Source organism: Ictalurus furcatus, chromosome 19, assembly GCF_023375685.1.
Source record: "Ictalurus furcatus strain D&B chromosome 19, Billie_1.0, whole genome shotgun sequence".
Lineage (NCBI taxonomy): Eukaryota > Metazoa > Chordata > Actinopteri > Siluriformes > Ictaluridae > Ictalurus > Ictalurus furcatus.
In genome coordinates this window covers 14,222,885-14,239,008 of record NC_071273.1, presented here as the reverse complement: position 1 = coordinate 14,239,008, position 16,124 = coordinate 14,222,885, and the positions used below count along the sequence as shown (strand labels likewise).

The 16,124-nt window shown below is 37.2% G+C and overlaps 1 protein-coding gene across 1 annotated transcript in view; it reads right to left on the bottom strand.

Moving 5' to 3' along the window:
- Positions 1-394: 394 nt before the first annotated feature.
- ntf3 (neurotrophin 3) overlaps positions 395-16,124 on the bottom strand; it is a 31,813-nt gene continuing 16,083 nt past the window's right edge. The window contains exon 2 of the mRNA XM_053649788.1: positions 395-3,401. Within this exon, the coding sequence (XP_053505763.1) occupies positions 2,613-3,401 (789 nt within the window). The 3' untranslated portion in view covers positions 395-2,612. The remainder of the gene's footprint in view (positions 3,402-16,124) is intronic.

The window sequence follows — 16,124 nt, the reverse complement described above, 5'->3', positions numbered from 1 at the left end:
TAATGTTAGCTGACATCTGAATGGTGTTGAACTCTCTCATACACTCACACCCAAAAATTCACTCAAAACAGGCAGAGTTTGTCAGTTATAATTTGACTGGCCTAGAGAGCCTTATCAGGTTTAATCAGATGCTCTCTTGATATTTCTTTGTGGTTTTAAATGTACTATTAAAACACAGTTAAGTACAATACAATATTATTAATGTTTCATAACAATGCATATCTTGATACAAATGTGGATAATGAATTTTGCAATTTTATATATATATATATATATATATATATATATATACATATATATATATATATATATATATATATATATATATATATATATATATATATATATATATAAGTTTTTTTGTTTTGTTTTTGTTTTACAAATTTGTGTTTTTTCCAAGCACTTTGCATGCGTAGCTGATGAAGACCTTTCTCTGAAACATCCTTAAAAACCTTTAAAAATTTATAGGACACTGCAGTAGTACTTTTTCAAATGGCTTTATAGGGTAAAGGGTCTCTTCCATGACCCTATGGGATGTTTTGGGACTGTTATTACAGTCACCTGAGAAACCAAGATGGACCTGTTTAAGCATAGCTGACCCCTGTGCTGTAAAGCACCAGCTTCTTGCTCTTTTACTGTCACTCAAGTCCTCATAAATGCAAAATATTTTTGGACACTTTTTCTCTAATAATCGAAAATAAAAATACAAATACAAAATGTCCAATGAGAAACAACAACATATTGAAGTGTATATAGTCTGACTGGGATACTATCGTAATTATCTCGTTATGCACATGTGGAACTGGTGTTCAGGATGATAACATGGTGGCAACCTGTCTGTATATCCTCTAAAAGAGCCAGGGGTATATTAAAAAAGGTAACATCTGGAAGTCTTAAATTCTAGGTTGTACATCGCCTAGATGTAGGAACTATTTGTTGTAAAATGGACCCTTTCTTTTAAAGGGCACGAGATCTTTTATTTATGTGTAGTTAAAGAAAAAAAACAAGCCTGGGATTCAAACAGTTTGTTTCATAAATGGTTCCCCAATGTACAACCTGTTGGTCGTAACAACCACAGCATGATTCAAACTGGATCAAGCTTTTAGGACTTGATTAAAAAGACATCTGTTGTGATTGTATATGCTTATTTGAGGTATAGAGTGAACAGTCATAGGTTAGGACAGGACAGACAAGTAATTTAAGCTATTGCAACCAGTTTTATATTAATATACCCAGTTCCAAAGAGAAACTTTTTGGTAATCAGATGACCTTGTAAAATAAAAGATAGACAATTTTTTATCATTTTTTATATATATAAAAACTATGTAACAGCATAGCAAAGAGAAACAAGAAAAACTGTTGGGAAAAAAAACCCATTTGTCTCAGAGGTGATGGTAAGGTACTAAGAACGAAACCCTACTGGTATCAAGAGACTGCTTCGACATATTTAATGTGTCACCTACCAAAAAGGGAGAGAAATCAGCAAGTTTTCTTGTTTTCCTTAAAATAACCCCAAGAAAGGCAAACCCTTTCAATGGTATTCAAATCCCAGTATGTACACTAACTTAGTACAGCTTTACTCCTCTGGGTAATTTTGTCATTAATAACAGCTAGTTTAGTGGCAATTTTTAGTGGCTTGCTGCTATAGTTATAGCAGAAATTGAACCATTGGCAGCAGTATATCATTGACAACAGAGCAACTGTGCTCTGGAGTGAACTGTGTCAGAGGCTTAGTCTCTGGTAAACTAGGTTTTATGTGGTAAAGGAATGTGAAAGGTTGAACAATGATTGTATTATTATTGTGATCAGAGGCAATATATCAATCATTGATATAGTTTCACATATATCCACCTTTTAAATAGACTCCCTACAAGTATATGAGAAATATTGGACTCCACTTCTTGGGTTCATTGCTGTACTGTTAATCTTCAGGGGTGCAATGTTTCAGATATTTGCTGTTAACAATTTTTTTTTTCTGTACATAGGTTTGTATGACCAGTACACCCATATGCATTGCATTCTGTGCACATGTAGATGAGTTATACAAAAATATATATTTCTTAATTATTCCATGCATTTTGCGATACACATATATCTCATATGCTCTGTGGCATATTTATTCAAAGTGAATGAGATCATCTGAACTATGACTTCTTTTTCCCAGACATACTGACAGCACAATATCAGTAGCATAGACTGGAACAATACTGTCGATGAGTGATGAGGATGTGATTGTTGAATGTACCCTTTTCTGAGCATAAAACCTTTAAACATTAAAGTTTATACTTCAATTGCAGCTGATCCCAGGATTTAGGTCCAAAGGAGTGATATGTCCTCTGACTGTTGGTGAAGATGTTTAAGCAAGGCACATAGTTTTACATACCCTTTTAGCTTAGTGGCATTGTATGTCTTAAGTCATCTTAAGTCCATCCATGTCTCTCTTTTTAGAATATGCTTAGATAGCAACTTAAATAAATAACACAAATATATTTATACATCATATAAACATGTATAGACTACATTTATTTCATATAACTTAAATAATAATTTATAATCATATTTACAACCTCCCAGGGTAAAACAGAAAGACAATGGATTAGTTTTCTTTATTTTTACGTCCTGCGGTGTTTGCGTGAAAGTGCGCAAACGCATGAGGTGTTTATCCGTATCCAGCTCCAGTTCGTCTTGTTGTTGTACTTGGTGAGGGCACGTACGTACGTCTGTGAGGTTTTGCACTGAGAGTTCCAGTGCTTGTCATCTATGCCTCGGCAGCCACTCTTAATTGGCTTGCTGTTCTGGCAGGTTGTCTCGTAAAAGTATTGCTTCATAGTCAATTGTTGTATCTTGACCTCTGTAAGCACCGAAACCTCGTTGCCATGGATGTCCACCGCCATGGTCTTGTCTGTCACCCAATGGCTCTTGCTGTCACATACTGAGTACTCACCACGGTAGCTCTTGTGCTCGGCATAACGCTTCTGGCGCGTCTTATTGGTGCTCTGAGTCTCCCGAGCACCCTCAAAGTCATCCATGAGGTATAGTGGTGGGGGTTGCAGGGGTGGCCTCTCACTCAGTAACACTCGCGGTGAGTTGTAGCGCTTGTGCTGCCTCAACAGCTCATCAGCCATAGCCCTCTTAGACTGATAGGCAGATGGGCTGATGTTCTGGGGGTATTCGGTATCTGTAGGTGCATTGAGAGAAGTGAGCATGGGTGTGTTCTGGTTCCCCTCATCTTGCCGCTGTCGGCTGCGGCTTATGTCAGCCTGCAGCAGCTTGACAATGAGTGTGTTGATGGGGTCCTGCGTGGGACGCTGCTTGTTCATGGCAGTTATAGAGACGCAGTAGAGGTACGTGAGGAATATCACGTACATAAGGATTGACATCACTAGATTCACCTGTAACACCTGCAGAGGGAAAGAAAGAGGAATCTTTAGGGACACAACAGTTAAAAAAGGTAAATATAAGATTGCATTTATGAACTGCCAATAAATAAATAATAGTCCCATTCATGATGTTTTTCAAGCTAAATCACAGTAAATTGAATCAGCCTTGATGCATTGTTTATGTATGAGTCACACCTCTGATGCTTGCCGTGCTTGTTTGGTGATGCATGAAAATCAGTAATGAAGAGTGTAGAAAAGTGGCACGTAATGACATGAACTAGCATTCCATAAGGAGCTGCTCTGTCTGATTTATTGGAGCGCATGATTTATCTGAACGCTCCACACATCATAGCTAAATCTTCTCAAACTAACTACAGAGTGAATCTGAAGAAATGTACACAACTTTAACGTAAATTTATACCCCAAACTCAAATATTTTGTAAAACACCATTTACATAAATAAATAAATTATGCATACTTTGGCTATGATAGGCTAGTTATTAGGTGGTTTGTCACCTCCAGTGTAAATGTTTTGTGATTGACTGAAGGAGGATTATGTGTGGCTAGGCCTTTATGTTTAGGTTTATGCTGTTTCTATGATAAGTTTATGCTGTATATGTCATAATGTTGTTGTGGATATAGGACAATAATTTAGGTTGTGAAATGCTTGGATTCTATTGATGTTCTTTTTGGATCTTTAAAAGACAAAAATGATAAAACACAACAAAAAAAATAGACTTTGCAAAGTTTACTTCTTCCACTAGTTCTCATGCTGAAGCCTGGCTTGCCCTACCTGACAAGTATGAAGGAACTCACTCGAAATCTTGCAGTTTCTTATTATAGTGCTCACTGTATTCCAACAAGCAGGCAATTTCCACCTGCTGCGATATAAACAAGATTACAACAAACAACACTTTCTCCCTTCATCTCCCTTTGATCATGTACCAGAGAGAAAGGACTGTGGAGAAAGTTTCTTGTGGTTCATGATTCCAGTTCACAGGTGCTTATGCCCTCTGTTACAATACCTTAGCAACCTTTGGTGCCTGCAACTAAACAGCATTCTGCACTTTTTTTCTTCCAAGATGATGCACAGAGAGAGCTGACTTGTTGCGATGAGAATATGACTCTGGATGGACTTGTCATTATCTCTATCAAGCTGGATAACCTGCTCTGAAAGACCGCTGTTCAAGGTAAGCTAGGGTAAGACTACCTCCATTTTCCAAACAGCAAATGTTCATGCCTGTGACAATTCACTATCGTCATCACCCTCTGTGTTTCCCAGCTCTCCTTGTCTCTGGTGTAGTTTGAAATTTCATATTGATGGAGATAAATCAACTCAATGACCTATTACACTCCCCCTTTCCAGCTATGCTTGATGATAGACCCATTGGAGAAAGATCCATGACCCATGTCACAGAACCCTGCATCTGCTAATAAGCACTTCACACCATGAGAACATGTCCCACCTTCTCCACTACTAGGTGGCACTATAAGTACAAAGGAATTGTGTATGGTTTGACCAACGCCCCTTTGGTACACTAGCCCCTTCATTAACGATCTTCTGTAACATGCAGGACAAGCAGGTAATCATGTAATTTGTAATTCTTTATACACTGTGTTACATGCAGTCTTGGTGCCCCTGCTAAAACATTCAGACTCTTTCGTTCCCTTTTTTATTTGTCAAGGAAGACCATCTAAAGTGAGAGTAGGAGATATCCTATCAAAACACAAAGGTCTTCCCACAGAAAAAATTATGATACAGCAGATCAGGATGTACTGGATTTGGCTGCAGTGGGTGCCACACTTTTTGGCTTTACACACCAAGCTTGAAAGTCTGTTTCATGGAGTTACATAGAGTTGCAATGTCGGGACATCCAGGTATTGCACAAACCATGCAAATCTTAGGAGACTACTGTTGGCCTACCCTGGTGCAAGATGTTACCTAGTATGTATATTCATGCACCCCATCTATCCATACACTTTGTAACTCACTTAACTCATTCCAGTGGTATTCTTAACCAATATTATGATAGTCTTAGGCTTTCTAGGGCCTGTCAACTACACATTTTAGTCACTACCCACTCTCTTTCCAGTCATTAAGATGCTCGTCAACCAGACCCACAGGGGATTAAACCAGGTCACTCAACCTTTCAGCCTAGTGACCATGTCTGGCTATCCACCAAACATATTCAGCATCAGTTACCATGGTAAAATCTGCGTCCCAGAATCATTGTGCAATTCTGAGCATTTGTTGTTTGATTTTATTTCTTTTTTTTGGTAACACTACTATAAGGTCCATAAATAAGTAATATATTAATACTTAACCAATGCTTTCATAATAATGAAGTAATATATACTCTAATCCTTTGCACATTAACATTATTAATTGTCTTTATTTACACAGTGTAGGTTAACCCAAACTAGGTTATTTAAGTACCTTGAGACAATTCTCTATTCACAGCCAGCACCACAAAGTTACTGACTAAAATCAACCAACCCATTTTATTGGTGTGACGTTATAAAAATGAGTGTGGTGACAGGAGGTTGAGCCTTTCAAGTACACAGTACGACTGTGACATGCTATTGAGAGTAACTTAGAGTTATGCATAGAGTTGATTTTAGAACATTTATGTTTCATACCACTGAGCAAAACAACTATATTTAAAATACATCATGTGCTTGGGTTTTGTTTAGATTGGAGGTGTTGGAAAACAAAAATATAGTGTCTCAAACTGCCAGAGCTTACATTATAGCCATTCATTTATCATTATGAAAGGATTAGTTAAGTATTAATATATTTTTGGACCTCATTTGTGGACCTTATAGTGAAGTGTTGCCCCTTTTTGGTCTCTGCTTTGAATTACTTGAATTCTGCTTCCTGTTATGCCTCTAGTAGCCTATTTGTCTGTGTTTCCTCCACTCTGTTTGGGTTGACTTTGATTCTGAGTGCTGATTTGGATCTGTTAAATAAAGTGTTTGTGATAGTAGCCTACTGATTCCACCTCATTGTAACATCCACTGTGCAGTATATGTTCTACTTACTGAATTATTATTATTATTATTATTATTATTATTATTATTATTATGTAAGTCCTGATCATAAAAAGCTGCTATACCTGTCTGCTAGAACTATTTTTTAGTACGACTTCACTTGACATGCTTATTCGAACATTGTCACTGCAGTTAAGAGGACAGCTTTAAATCAACACGGGATTGACAGTGTTACCAACTAATTCTGCTGACATTTTCTCATAAATTTTTTTACCTTACGTTTTCACATCAGCAAATTTTCTGAAAATTTTCAGCTGTTGCACCTGTAACTGTTTCAAATCAGTATGAAATAGCTCTGAGAAGCAGTGCAGCTACACATCCAGTACTAGAATACAAAAGATCAAAAGAGGCAAATGTATGAAAATTTTTTACCATAATGACGAGCATGAGATCTCTTTGAATGTAACTTATTTTAATTAACTGAGGATGATGCTCAACTCAGATCCCGAGTCCAGTGTCTGAGCTCAACTAATGATGATGGTGATACATTAAGACAGAAATGTTAAAGGCAGTCAGTGGCTGCAGCTGGTACATCAAAGGGTCATTTAGCATAAATGGGGCCTTGCAGACTGCTGAGTAATAAAACCAAATACACTTTGGCCTCCCAGACCTCTGAGAACCCTGTGCGTATATATATATCTCCTTTCATTAACACTTCCCATACTGTAATTTGTAATTTACAACCTTATTATGTGAACATTTGAAATGAGTGTGTGTGTGTGTGTGTGTGCGTATATATATATATATGTATGTATGTATAACAGGTGTTCAGAGACCCAAGCCATTTGTTTAGGGTGTTATGTAATTGAAGATTTGTTTTGTAAGGCATTAGCCTGCTTACTGGGGCTGTTGAACAGGAAACAAAGCCATTTTAAGTGTGTTCATCTTGCATTCATTGAAATGTCTTTGTTGTGGGAGGTTGAATTCCAACCAAAAGGAGGTGTTCACGTAAAAAGATTAATTTTAGGTTAAAAGGCAAAATCATTGTTTGAAAAGGACTCACAGCAGTAGACAATATGTGCATGTGTGTGTATTTACAGTTCCCTTAGAAACTACATTCCACTGGTTTCGAATGGGACTGTAAATACACACACATGCTCATACTGTCTATTGCTGTGAGTCCTTTCATTTGTGTGTGCTATACACCAAAGACATTTGGGTTTGAGATCAAAAGATGGACATGATACAAGCGTTTAGGATTTCAGCTTTTTATTTCCTGGTATTTACATCTAGATGTGTTAAACAACATAAAAGATAGAACCTTTTGTATCAGACCAGCACATTTTTAGGAGAGCAAAAGTATAGGAACAGATAAGTCTGGAAGTAAATTAAAGTAAATACCACTTAATATTTGGTTGCATATCTCCTGCTTGCAATAACTGCATTAAGCCTGCTATTCATGAACATCACCAAATTGTTTGTTTCTTCTTTTGTGGTGCTTTTCCAGGTTTTTACTGCAACCTCTTTCGATTGTTGTTTGTTTCGGGGGGGGTTTTCCCCTTTAGTCTCCTCTTTAGGATGTGAATTGCATTTCAATTAATTTAAGGTCTTTCGATTGACTTGGCCAGTCTAAAACCTTTCACTTTTTCCCCCGATAAAGTAATTTGTTGTGTTGACAGTGTGTTTTTGATCGTTGTCTTGCTGCATGATACAGTTCCTCCTGCATTTCTGAGTAAATTGGCAGACAGAATGTTCCTGTAAACTTCTGAATTCATTCTGCTGCTACCATCATGAGTTACATCATGATGGTAACAGCAGAATTTAGCATGCACATATTGCACATTACCAGAACCAGGAGGTTTACACCATCTAACATACACATTTACACATACACACCATTTTACATACCATGTTTCAGCAGTTAGTTCTGATGCACAAGTTAGGTTACAAAACAAAACTATTTCTAAGGTTAGTAAAAGAAATAGGCTCACAGAGGTTAGCTGTACAGCAGTTGATACTCAACCTTGCACACAGGGATGCAGGGTTTATATTGCAGAAGCCTATTAAATGGTAAAGGTCTCCATTTTCCTCTATCCACAAATCAACTAGAAAAAAATTTTCTCAAATGTATCTGTTCCTGAATATTTAAAATATATTTTGACAATATGTCTACTTTGTTGGTCAAAAACGCTGTTTCAGTGTGGACAAAGGATAAAATAATAATAATAATAATAATAATAATAATAATAATAAGTAACCATATTAGTGTACTGTATACATGGCCTCTGTGAAAATTCACTATATGGGACTCCAGACTTCATAAAGAGCAAAATCTTATTTATTGTTTGTGACTGTGTGATTAGGTCCACAGCTTTCTTTGAATGTTTCTTCATTTATGGGCTTTGAAAGGGTTTAAACCACCAAAAAGTTACTAATAAACCATACAGATTTGTGGTAATTGTACCCTGACCCCTTTTGAAGACAAGCACATTACTTATGATAATCTAATGTAGAGTGATAGGCCTGTTGTCTTGTACTGTAAATTTCTTGAACATTTGTGATCATGGTAATTTCTCTAGATGGTCGGCAATGTTTAATTGTCATCAGAATATGCTGACTGTCAGGAGAGTTTGTTTCAAAACTGTTTCCATATTTGTCTTGATTATCGTAAGGCACAGTGATTCTCCCTCTCATCTGTCATCCTGTTACGTAAGCAGAGGAAATGTAGGCCTCGGAAGAGTACAGATGTGCTCAAATGACAGCCAGATTTACAAATGTATTAAGTAGGAGGTGCCATGGAACCTTTCCAGTAAGAGAATGAGGGTGAAGGAGGAAGTTTTGTTTTATTTTTGAACATTAGCAATGAGATGTGTTCCCTGACCCAGACACAGTTTTTAGTCAAACTCCAGACTAGACTGTCCCATATGCTGAACTATGCTCAGTTCAGTTTTAATTGATCCCCACGGTTGCTCAAACAAATAATCACAAAGATCAGGAAATATATATTCCTCTGCAGGTACATCAGCTGTCCTCTCAGTCAGCTGATGTAAAATAAATCATCTTTGCAACCCAGTTTTTATTTTGCTTTCCAAATCATACACCATACTTAATTGGTTTCTGCTTGAGGGTTTCATCTCAGCTGCAAAGTGGGCATGACAGTCACACTCAACATGCACATTTTTAGTTTATAAAGCACCATAACAAAACATCTTCTATTTCTATTACAATCAGGTTTACTTATCATTTGACAGGTTTAGTACGTTCATAGCCATTAAGAGATTATAGGTTTGCAAAGTAGGCTGAAAGCCAGGTTGGGAAATGTTTGCTTTGACATAGCCTTCCTGCTTATCATTAATCATTCTGCGAATATTGAATGAGGCACAGGCAACTGGATGCATTTACCTGCTAAATCATTTATGCTGCATTTCCACTTTTTCAAAGTGCAGAAACTTTGGGGGTGGGACTTGGGCGCTGAACATGCTGATTGGTTGAGTGCACGCAGCATTTTGATTGGTTGAGTGGACACAGCATTTTTATTTCAATCACCATTTTTAAAAGTCTGTTGTGGTGCGTACAGTTTATTGTGATTCGAATCAACAGAATGGAGTTTCTTAAAAAATACGACAGATGGACCGATGAGGTTCAGGCCTTATTAAGTATTTATACTGAGGACGAAATACAGTGGGAACTGGAAATAGTGACCCGCAATGAAAAAGTATACTTAAAAAGATCAAGTTGGTTAAGCGAGGTGGGCATTGTTCACACAGGACAACAGTGCAGAGAGAAGCTGAAGAAATTAAAACAGGACTACAAGAAAATCAAGGATCACAATAATAGGAGCAGTTCCGACCGGCGGATCAACAAGGGGTCACCAGACTAATTTGCTTAATCATCACGGTACTTTTGACCGCGATGGAATCGCAGACAACAAAGGTCTGGAGGAAACAAATGGTCCCTTGAAAAAAGTCCCTTTTTTCCTTTTTTTGGTAGAAACATGGCTTCAGTCCATTACTATAGGCAGTGTACTTGCACTGCCTATAGTAATAACCCTGAATAACTCTCCACTTGGAGAACGTCACTAAAAGAGACAGCAGTGTTGTAATTTTGTATCTTCAGTGAACAGAGGCAGGACCAATCAGACACTTATTGGCTGACAGCTCTCAATTCTGCCAAATGCTAGCTCACACTGTCATTTTATATGAGGGGCAAAATGGATATATTGAAGGGTTTTTTTTAAACCAGTAAAGGGGTAGACACTGAAACAGTAACATCCTCTCATGCTGAGCAGGAAAACAAGGTGTGTAAATGTGTATATGAGTTCCACGTTACGTGAACACGATATGAGCAGAGCATTATGACAGCTACTGTAACGTACTTTGCCTAGCACTGTGCCAGCGAAATCTATACAATGATAGCTTAATTGTGCTTCCCCCTGGCTAGTGACACCAAACTAGCCTAGTCTCGTGTTAGACATCCAAAAGGTTTTATATTTTATCGGTCTGGTAGTCCTGCAAACAGTGATAACACCAAAGGCAAGTTTTATGATAAATTAAACTTTCTGTCTAATTTTCACATTTTTAAAGAAATTAGCCCTAACATGCAAGAAAAAAAATCATGGAAAAAGTCCATTATTATTATTATAATTATTGTTATTTAGAAGTACATTTTAAAAAGTTTTTTGATTTAGAAGAATCTGTGCTCAGCCGTGGATGAATAACAATCCAGCTAATGCCCCTGATTTGGGAAGGCCCAAGTACATTCTATCCTGCTTTGAATTAGGCTGGGTGTGAATCAGGGGTGTAAGCTGGCCTGGGCATTCAGGGCTGTAGCCCCAAAGATTTTTCTTTAGCCCTGAATAATTCTCCACTTGGAGCTGGATGTCACTACGTAACTGAAAGTCAGTAAAAGAAGATGGCGGCGTTGTAATTTTGTATCTTCAGTGAACGGTGTGTTGTATTTTATCTTCAGTGAACGGACGCAGGACCAATCAGTCAGGGTTTACAGGAAAATACGTGGAAATACTAGTGTCTTATTCGATGACAGCTCTCAATTCTGCCAAACGCTAGCTCACACAGTCAGTTAGTGTGAAGGGAAAATGGATATACGCCAATTTTTTTTGCACAAGTAAAGGGGTTGAAATGGAAACACTAAGATCCAAAACTTGAAAGAATCCCTGATTATTGATCATTTTGATAATTATAAAAAAATGTGTTTGCTTTACTGGCAAACTTACTAAGTAATATTAATTATTCATATATTTAAACGTTGTTCTTCTCACTTCCTTGCAAGCATTGTTTATTAGCTTCAGAGAACACAGTTGTCTTTCTTTCTTTCTTTCTTTCTTTCTTTCTAATAGCAAATAAATTCTTTCATTTCATTTAATCTGTATCCCTTCTCATACTGCAGCCTGCACAAACTGAGCTGTAACAATACTGAAGTAGGCTAAATTTAACCACATAATATAATTTTTAAATTATGAAAGTTTACTCAGTCACTTTGTGACTCTCATTCATGAAATTGAATGGTCTGACATCTGTAGGTATCTGATATGATGCTGGCTTGAGACATTTGAGTGGCTGGATTATTCATGTGCAGATTATATGGTAAAATCCAAATCCAAACCCTTCCTACCTTCCCCAATTGTCACATTTTTAAGCAATTAGCCCTCACATGCAAGAAAAAAAATTCATGGAAACAGACTATTTAGAAGTAAATTTTTAAAAGTGTTTTTTAATGCAGAAGAATCTGGGCTCAGGCCCTGATGATTAACAGTCCTGTGTATGAATGAAAATGTTTGTATACATTTTACTATTGCCATCATACAGGCTAAACACAACCATGAGTTAATAAAGCCATCATTGAACTTCCTGGTTAATGAAAATGCAACGTGAGTTCCATGCCTTTCACCCTGTGTCCGAATTTTGCCTTGCTGCTTTGAAATATCGAAGAGCCCTAAGGTATTTCAAAACTGCCAACAATGTGTCTTTTATGAGAGAACTTGGAATTATGCAACAAACATGCACCAGACAAGGGCAGTCGTACTCGTAATCACATGTCAGGGGTGAATGGCAGCAGGAATAGCTTTAGGAGTGGACTGATCATCAGCGGATCAGAAGAATGTTGTTCCTAAAGCAGCCTGGCAGCTGGACTGGGAGCAGCAGAGGGAATGTGCCAAGCTGCCCAAACGAGTGCTTCTTCCTAAATACAATTGAACTGTTGTTAAATAGCTCTTAGGCACACTGCTTAATCTCACTGAGAAGTGTTCCAGCTCAAGTAAAACCACTAGCTACAGGGAATCAAAAACTGTTTAGTCAGGCACAAAATGTCCGTGACAATCATTTGATCTAAGCAAAGAGTTCTTACTAATGTTAACTTATATAACTTGAATCCTGTGATACTTTATGAATGGGTTTGCTGCCTGAATTTTTATTACGCACATACCAAACATTAAAAGTCAAAGCCTATTCTGCATAAATATTCAACTTTGCTGCAAGATATTCCGTAATTTTAAACAATTAACGCAATCAATGCTAAACAAAAATTCATTGTTTAATAAATGTAGTAATGCACAAGAAATAAAAATATATATATCGCCTAAGGGGATCTCTACACATATACCATCATTAAAAAAATGCAAGTGCCTATTAATATGATTTTGATTTAATATGATAATAATATGATTTAATATGAATATGAATTTGCAAATTGGAAATGTTTCGTATCACCCTCACTTCCCTTATTGCACTAGACTGTGCATGATGCTATGATGTGTTACACTATTATAAAAAGTCGAGAGGCCACAACTATTCAGAGTCTGAAGAGGAAGCACTGGTTCATCTGCATTGGGGAACTTTTTACTTTAAAATGTAGTTTTATCTGTTGCTACTGCACAGCTGTACTGTATTTTACTATAGTTTATATTCTCACATGACTTATTAACTTATTAACAGCTTGTTTTTTCATCAATTATAGTACTGGAATCTTCATTTGCATTGTCATATTCTCAGCAATTTAATTAACAATATCTAAATCTGCTATAATACCATAACATCCATGATTTTGTTCATTACATAAATTTGCTTAATTTACCAGCTGGACAAACTCTCCTATAGGTTCTATAGATTAAATCTCCCATATACTGCATCATTATCTAATACTTTACAATACAATTTTGCCTATTTTGTGAGATAACATAAGCATCCCCTAAGCTTATGCGCAACACTCCAAACCATTTTACTTTTCTTTTACAGAAGTTTTTCTTTTATTTCCATTTAGAAATAAGAGCTACTTAAAACATGTCCTTTATCTGACTTCAGCTTAATCAATGTGCATGCAGTTTCATGCAGAAATGAAAAAAAAAATGTATGAATGAAATCAGGCTTGTTTTATGTAAATTCTCTTTTGCAAAGTACTTTTGAATGAAACTACCTTTAAGCAAATAACATACAGCAATTTAGAATTTCCATATTGTGTGTGCTGTTTCCATTGGGTTGTGCTAGGCTGTGTTGGGTTGCAGGGGCCGCTTTTCTATCAGCAGAAGGTGTTAAGCCGTTATGTGATGCACTGGCAGTGGCCTCGAGTCGGCAAAATCCCTAGTGCTGAAATAACACCCAGAGTTCTTACTAAAGTCAAGCTGGACATAAATGAACATAGTAAGGGTTAATTCCGTGCTGGGATTTTGCTGTGTGGGGGTTCTTCACTGCCTACACACATCCCTTAAGACCAGCCAAGGAGGCTTACCACTATGTGAGCTTTAAACTCCCAGCTTATTGCCTTGGGATTAGCCATGGCCTCTTAAACCACATAGTATTATCTGAGCTCTTCATCTTAGTGCATGCTGTTACTGCACAGTTTAGCACTCTGAGGTTGTAGAACAGTTTACAGTATGTTCACCTGGGATGGAAACAGCATGCTTGTGTCCAAACCACTCAACACTTTCAGATCCTATGAATTCTCTCTCTCTTTTCTCTCTCTCTCTCTCTCTCTCACTCTCTCTCTTACACACATGCACACACACACACATTCTCTTTTTCTTCTGGATATATTATGCATAATGTCATACTACCATATATAAAGTCAGAATCTTCTTATGCCAGTACATTTTTTTTTCTGTGAAGTATGAAAGACCCAATAAGTGCCAACGATCGTTGAGACTTGTCCAGGTCTGAACATCCAAGTAACAAACTGGGCCAGGTACTCCATTATTCCTCAACTGTGTGCACCCCAGAAGCAAGTACTTTGCGTGTGCTGAAGGGTTACCCCCCATAGAAGGGAATTTGTTGCATTTATACAAACAAAACTAGCAAAAACATGGGTGCCAGACTGCAGAGTTTAAGATTCAACCTCATTAATTACACCAGATACAGCTGGACACATCACTGAGGCCTTCATGAGCCTATGGTGTGTTAAAGAAGGAAAAGACAAATCTCCATGACTCCTGCACTTAATTGCACTTCTGACTCTAATCTTGTAAGTCCAACTGCTAGTTGTTGGAATGACTAGCCAAAGATCGTTCTGAGTCCATTGGCATACACGTGAGGATATCTTGTGAGGATAGTTTACTTCACACTAACTGTGGAAGTCAAAACCAAATAGGCTTAAACCATTTAAGTTTAAAAACAATACTTTGAACGCAGCTAACTTACAAACATTTGAGTTTTCATACCTTACTAAGGATTACACTTACTTAAATCCACTAAGTTTAGTTTAAATAACTATTTAAGTAAACTCTGAAATGCTCTTTTGTTTATAAAGCTATGTTAAAAATAAAACAGTTCACTTACAGTAATCACTTTATCCTTATCAGGGCGACGGTGGATACCGAGTCTGTCCCAAGAACACTGGGTGTGAGGCGGAAATACACCCTGTGTAGTCCCTTTACAATATGAGAAGGTCATGTCCACTCACAGAGCACATGGCGTTAATGAACTAGCAGGACATTTGATTTGTGACAGAATACACTGAACCATGTGCATCAAATAAGAACATTCACCTCTGATCTGTCATGATGAGTCTTTCATAAAGAAGATCATTTTTCACTGCACAGTAACATAACCTTTGGCACCAGAAAACTGGTACTGTGCTTTTCCCATTCACCACCAAATCACTACTAGTGGCCCCAGTTCAAAGGATCATGATACATACTTGCACAAGACTGGCACCAACCAAACCTAACTGTAGCTGTTGGGAACCAACTAAGTTTACAGAAGCATGCAGTGTGTGTACACACTATACACAAGCTGACATTTTAAAAAGAATATTGTAGTTTGAAAATTGAGAAAATGAAACTGAGAACATTAAGGCATTAAGTCGGTCAGTAAGCTAATTTACATCATGTAGTAAAGAAGACTATCCTAGAAATATTATCTACATGACCATTAAATGAAAGACTGGAGTCAATAATTACACCAAGGTCTTTCACTGCTGCACGTGATGAAACAGAAATGCCATCCAGAGTTACTATGTAATCAGAAAGCTTACTTCTAGCTACATGTGGTCCTAGTAGAAGTACTTCTGTCTTGTCTGAATTAAGTAAAAGGAAGTTAATAAGCATCCAGTGTCTAATGTCCTTTACACATTCCTCAACTTTATTAAGCTGCTGTCTGTCATCTGGCTTCGCTGGAACATACAGTTGTGTATCATCAGCATAATAGTAGAAGCTAATACCGTGTTTACGAATAATTTGACTCATAGGTAGCATATATAAAGAAAAAAGCAGTGGGCCTAAAACAGAACCTTGCAGAACACCAAATT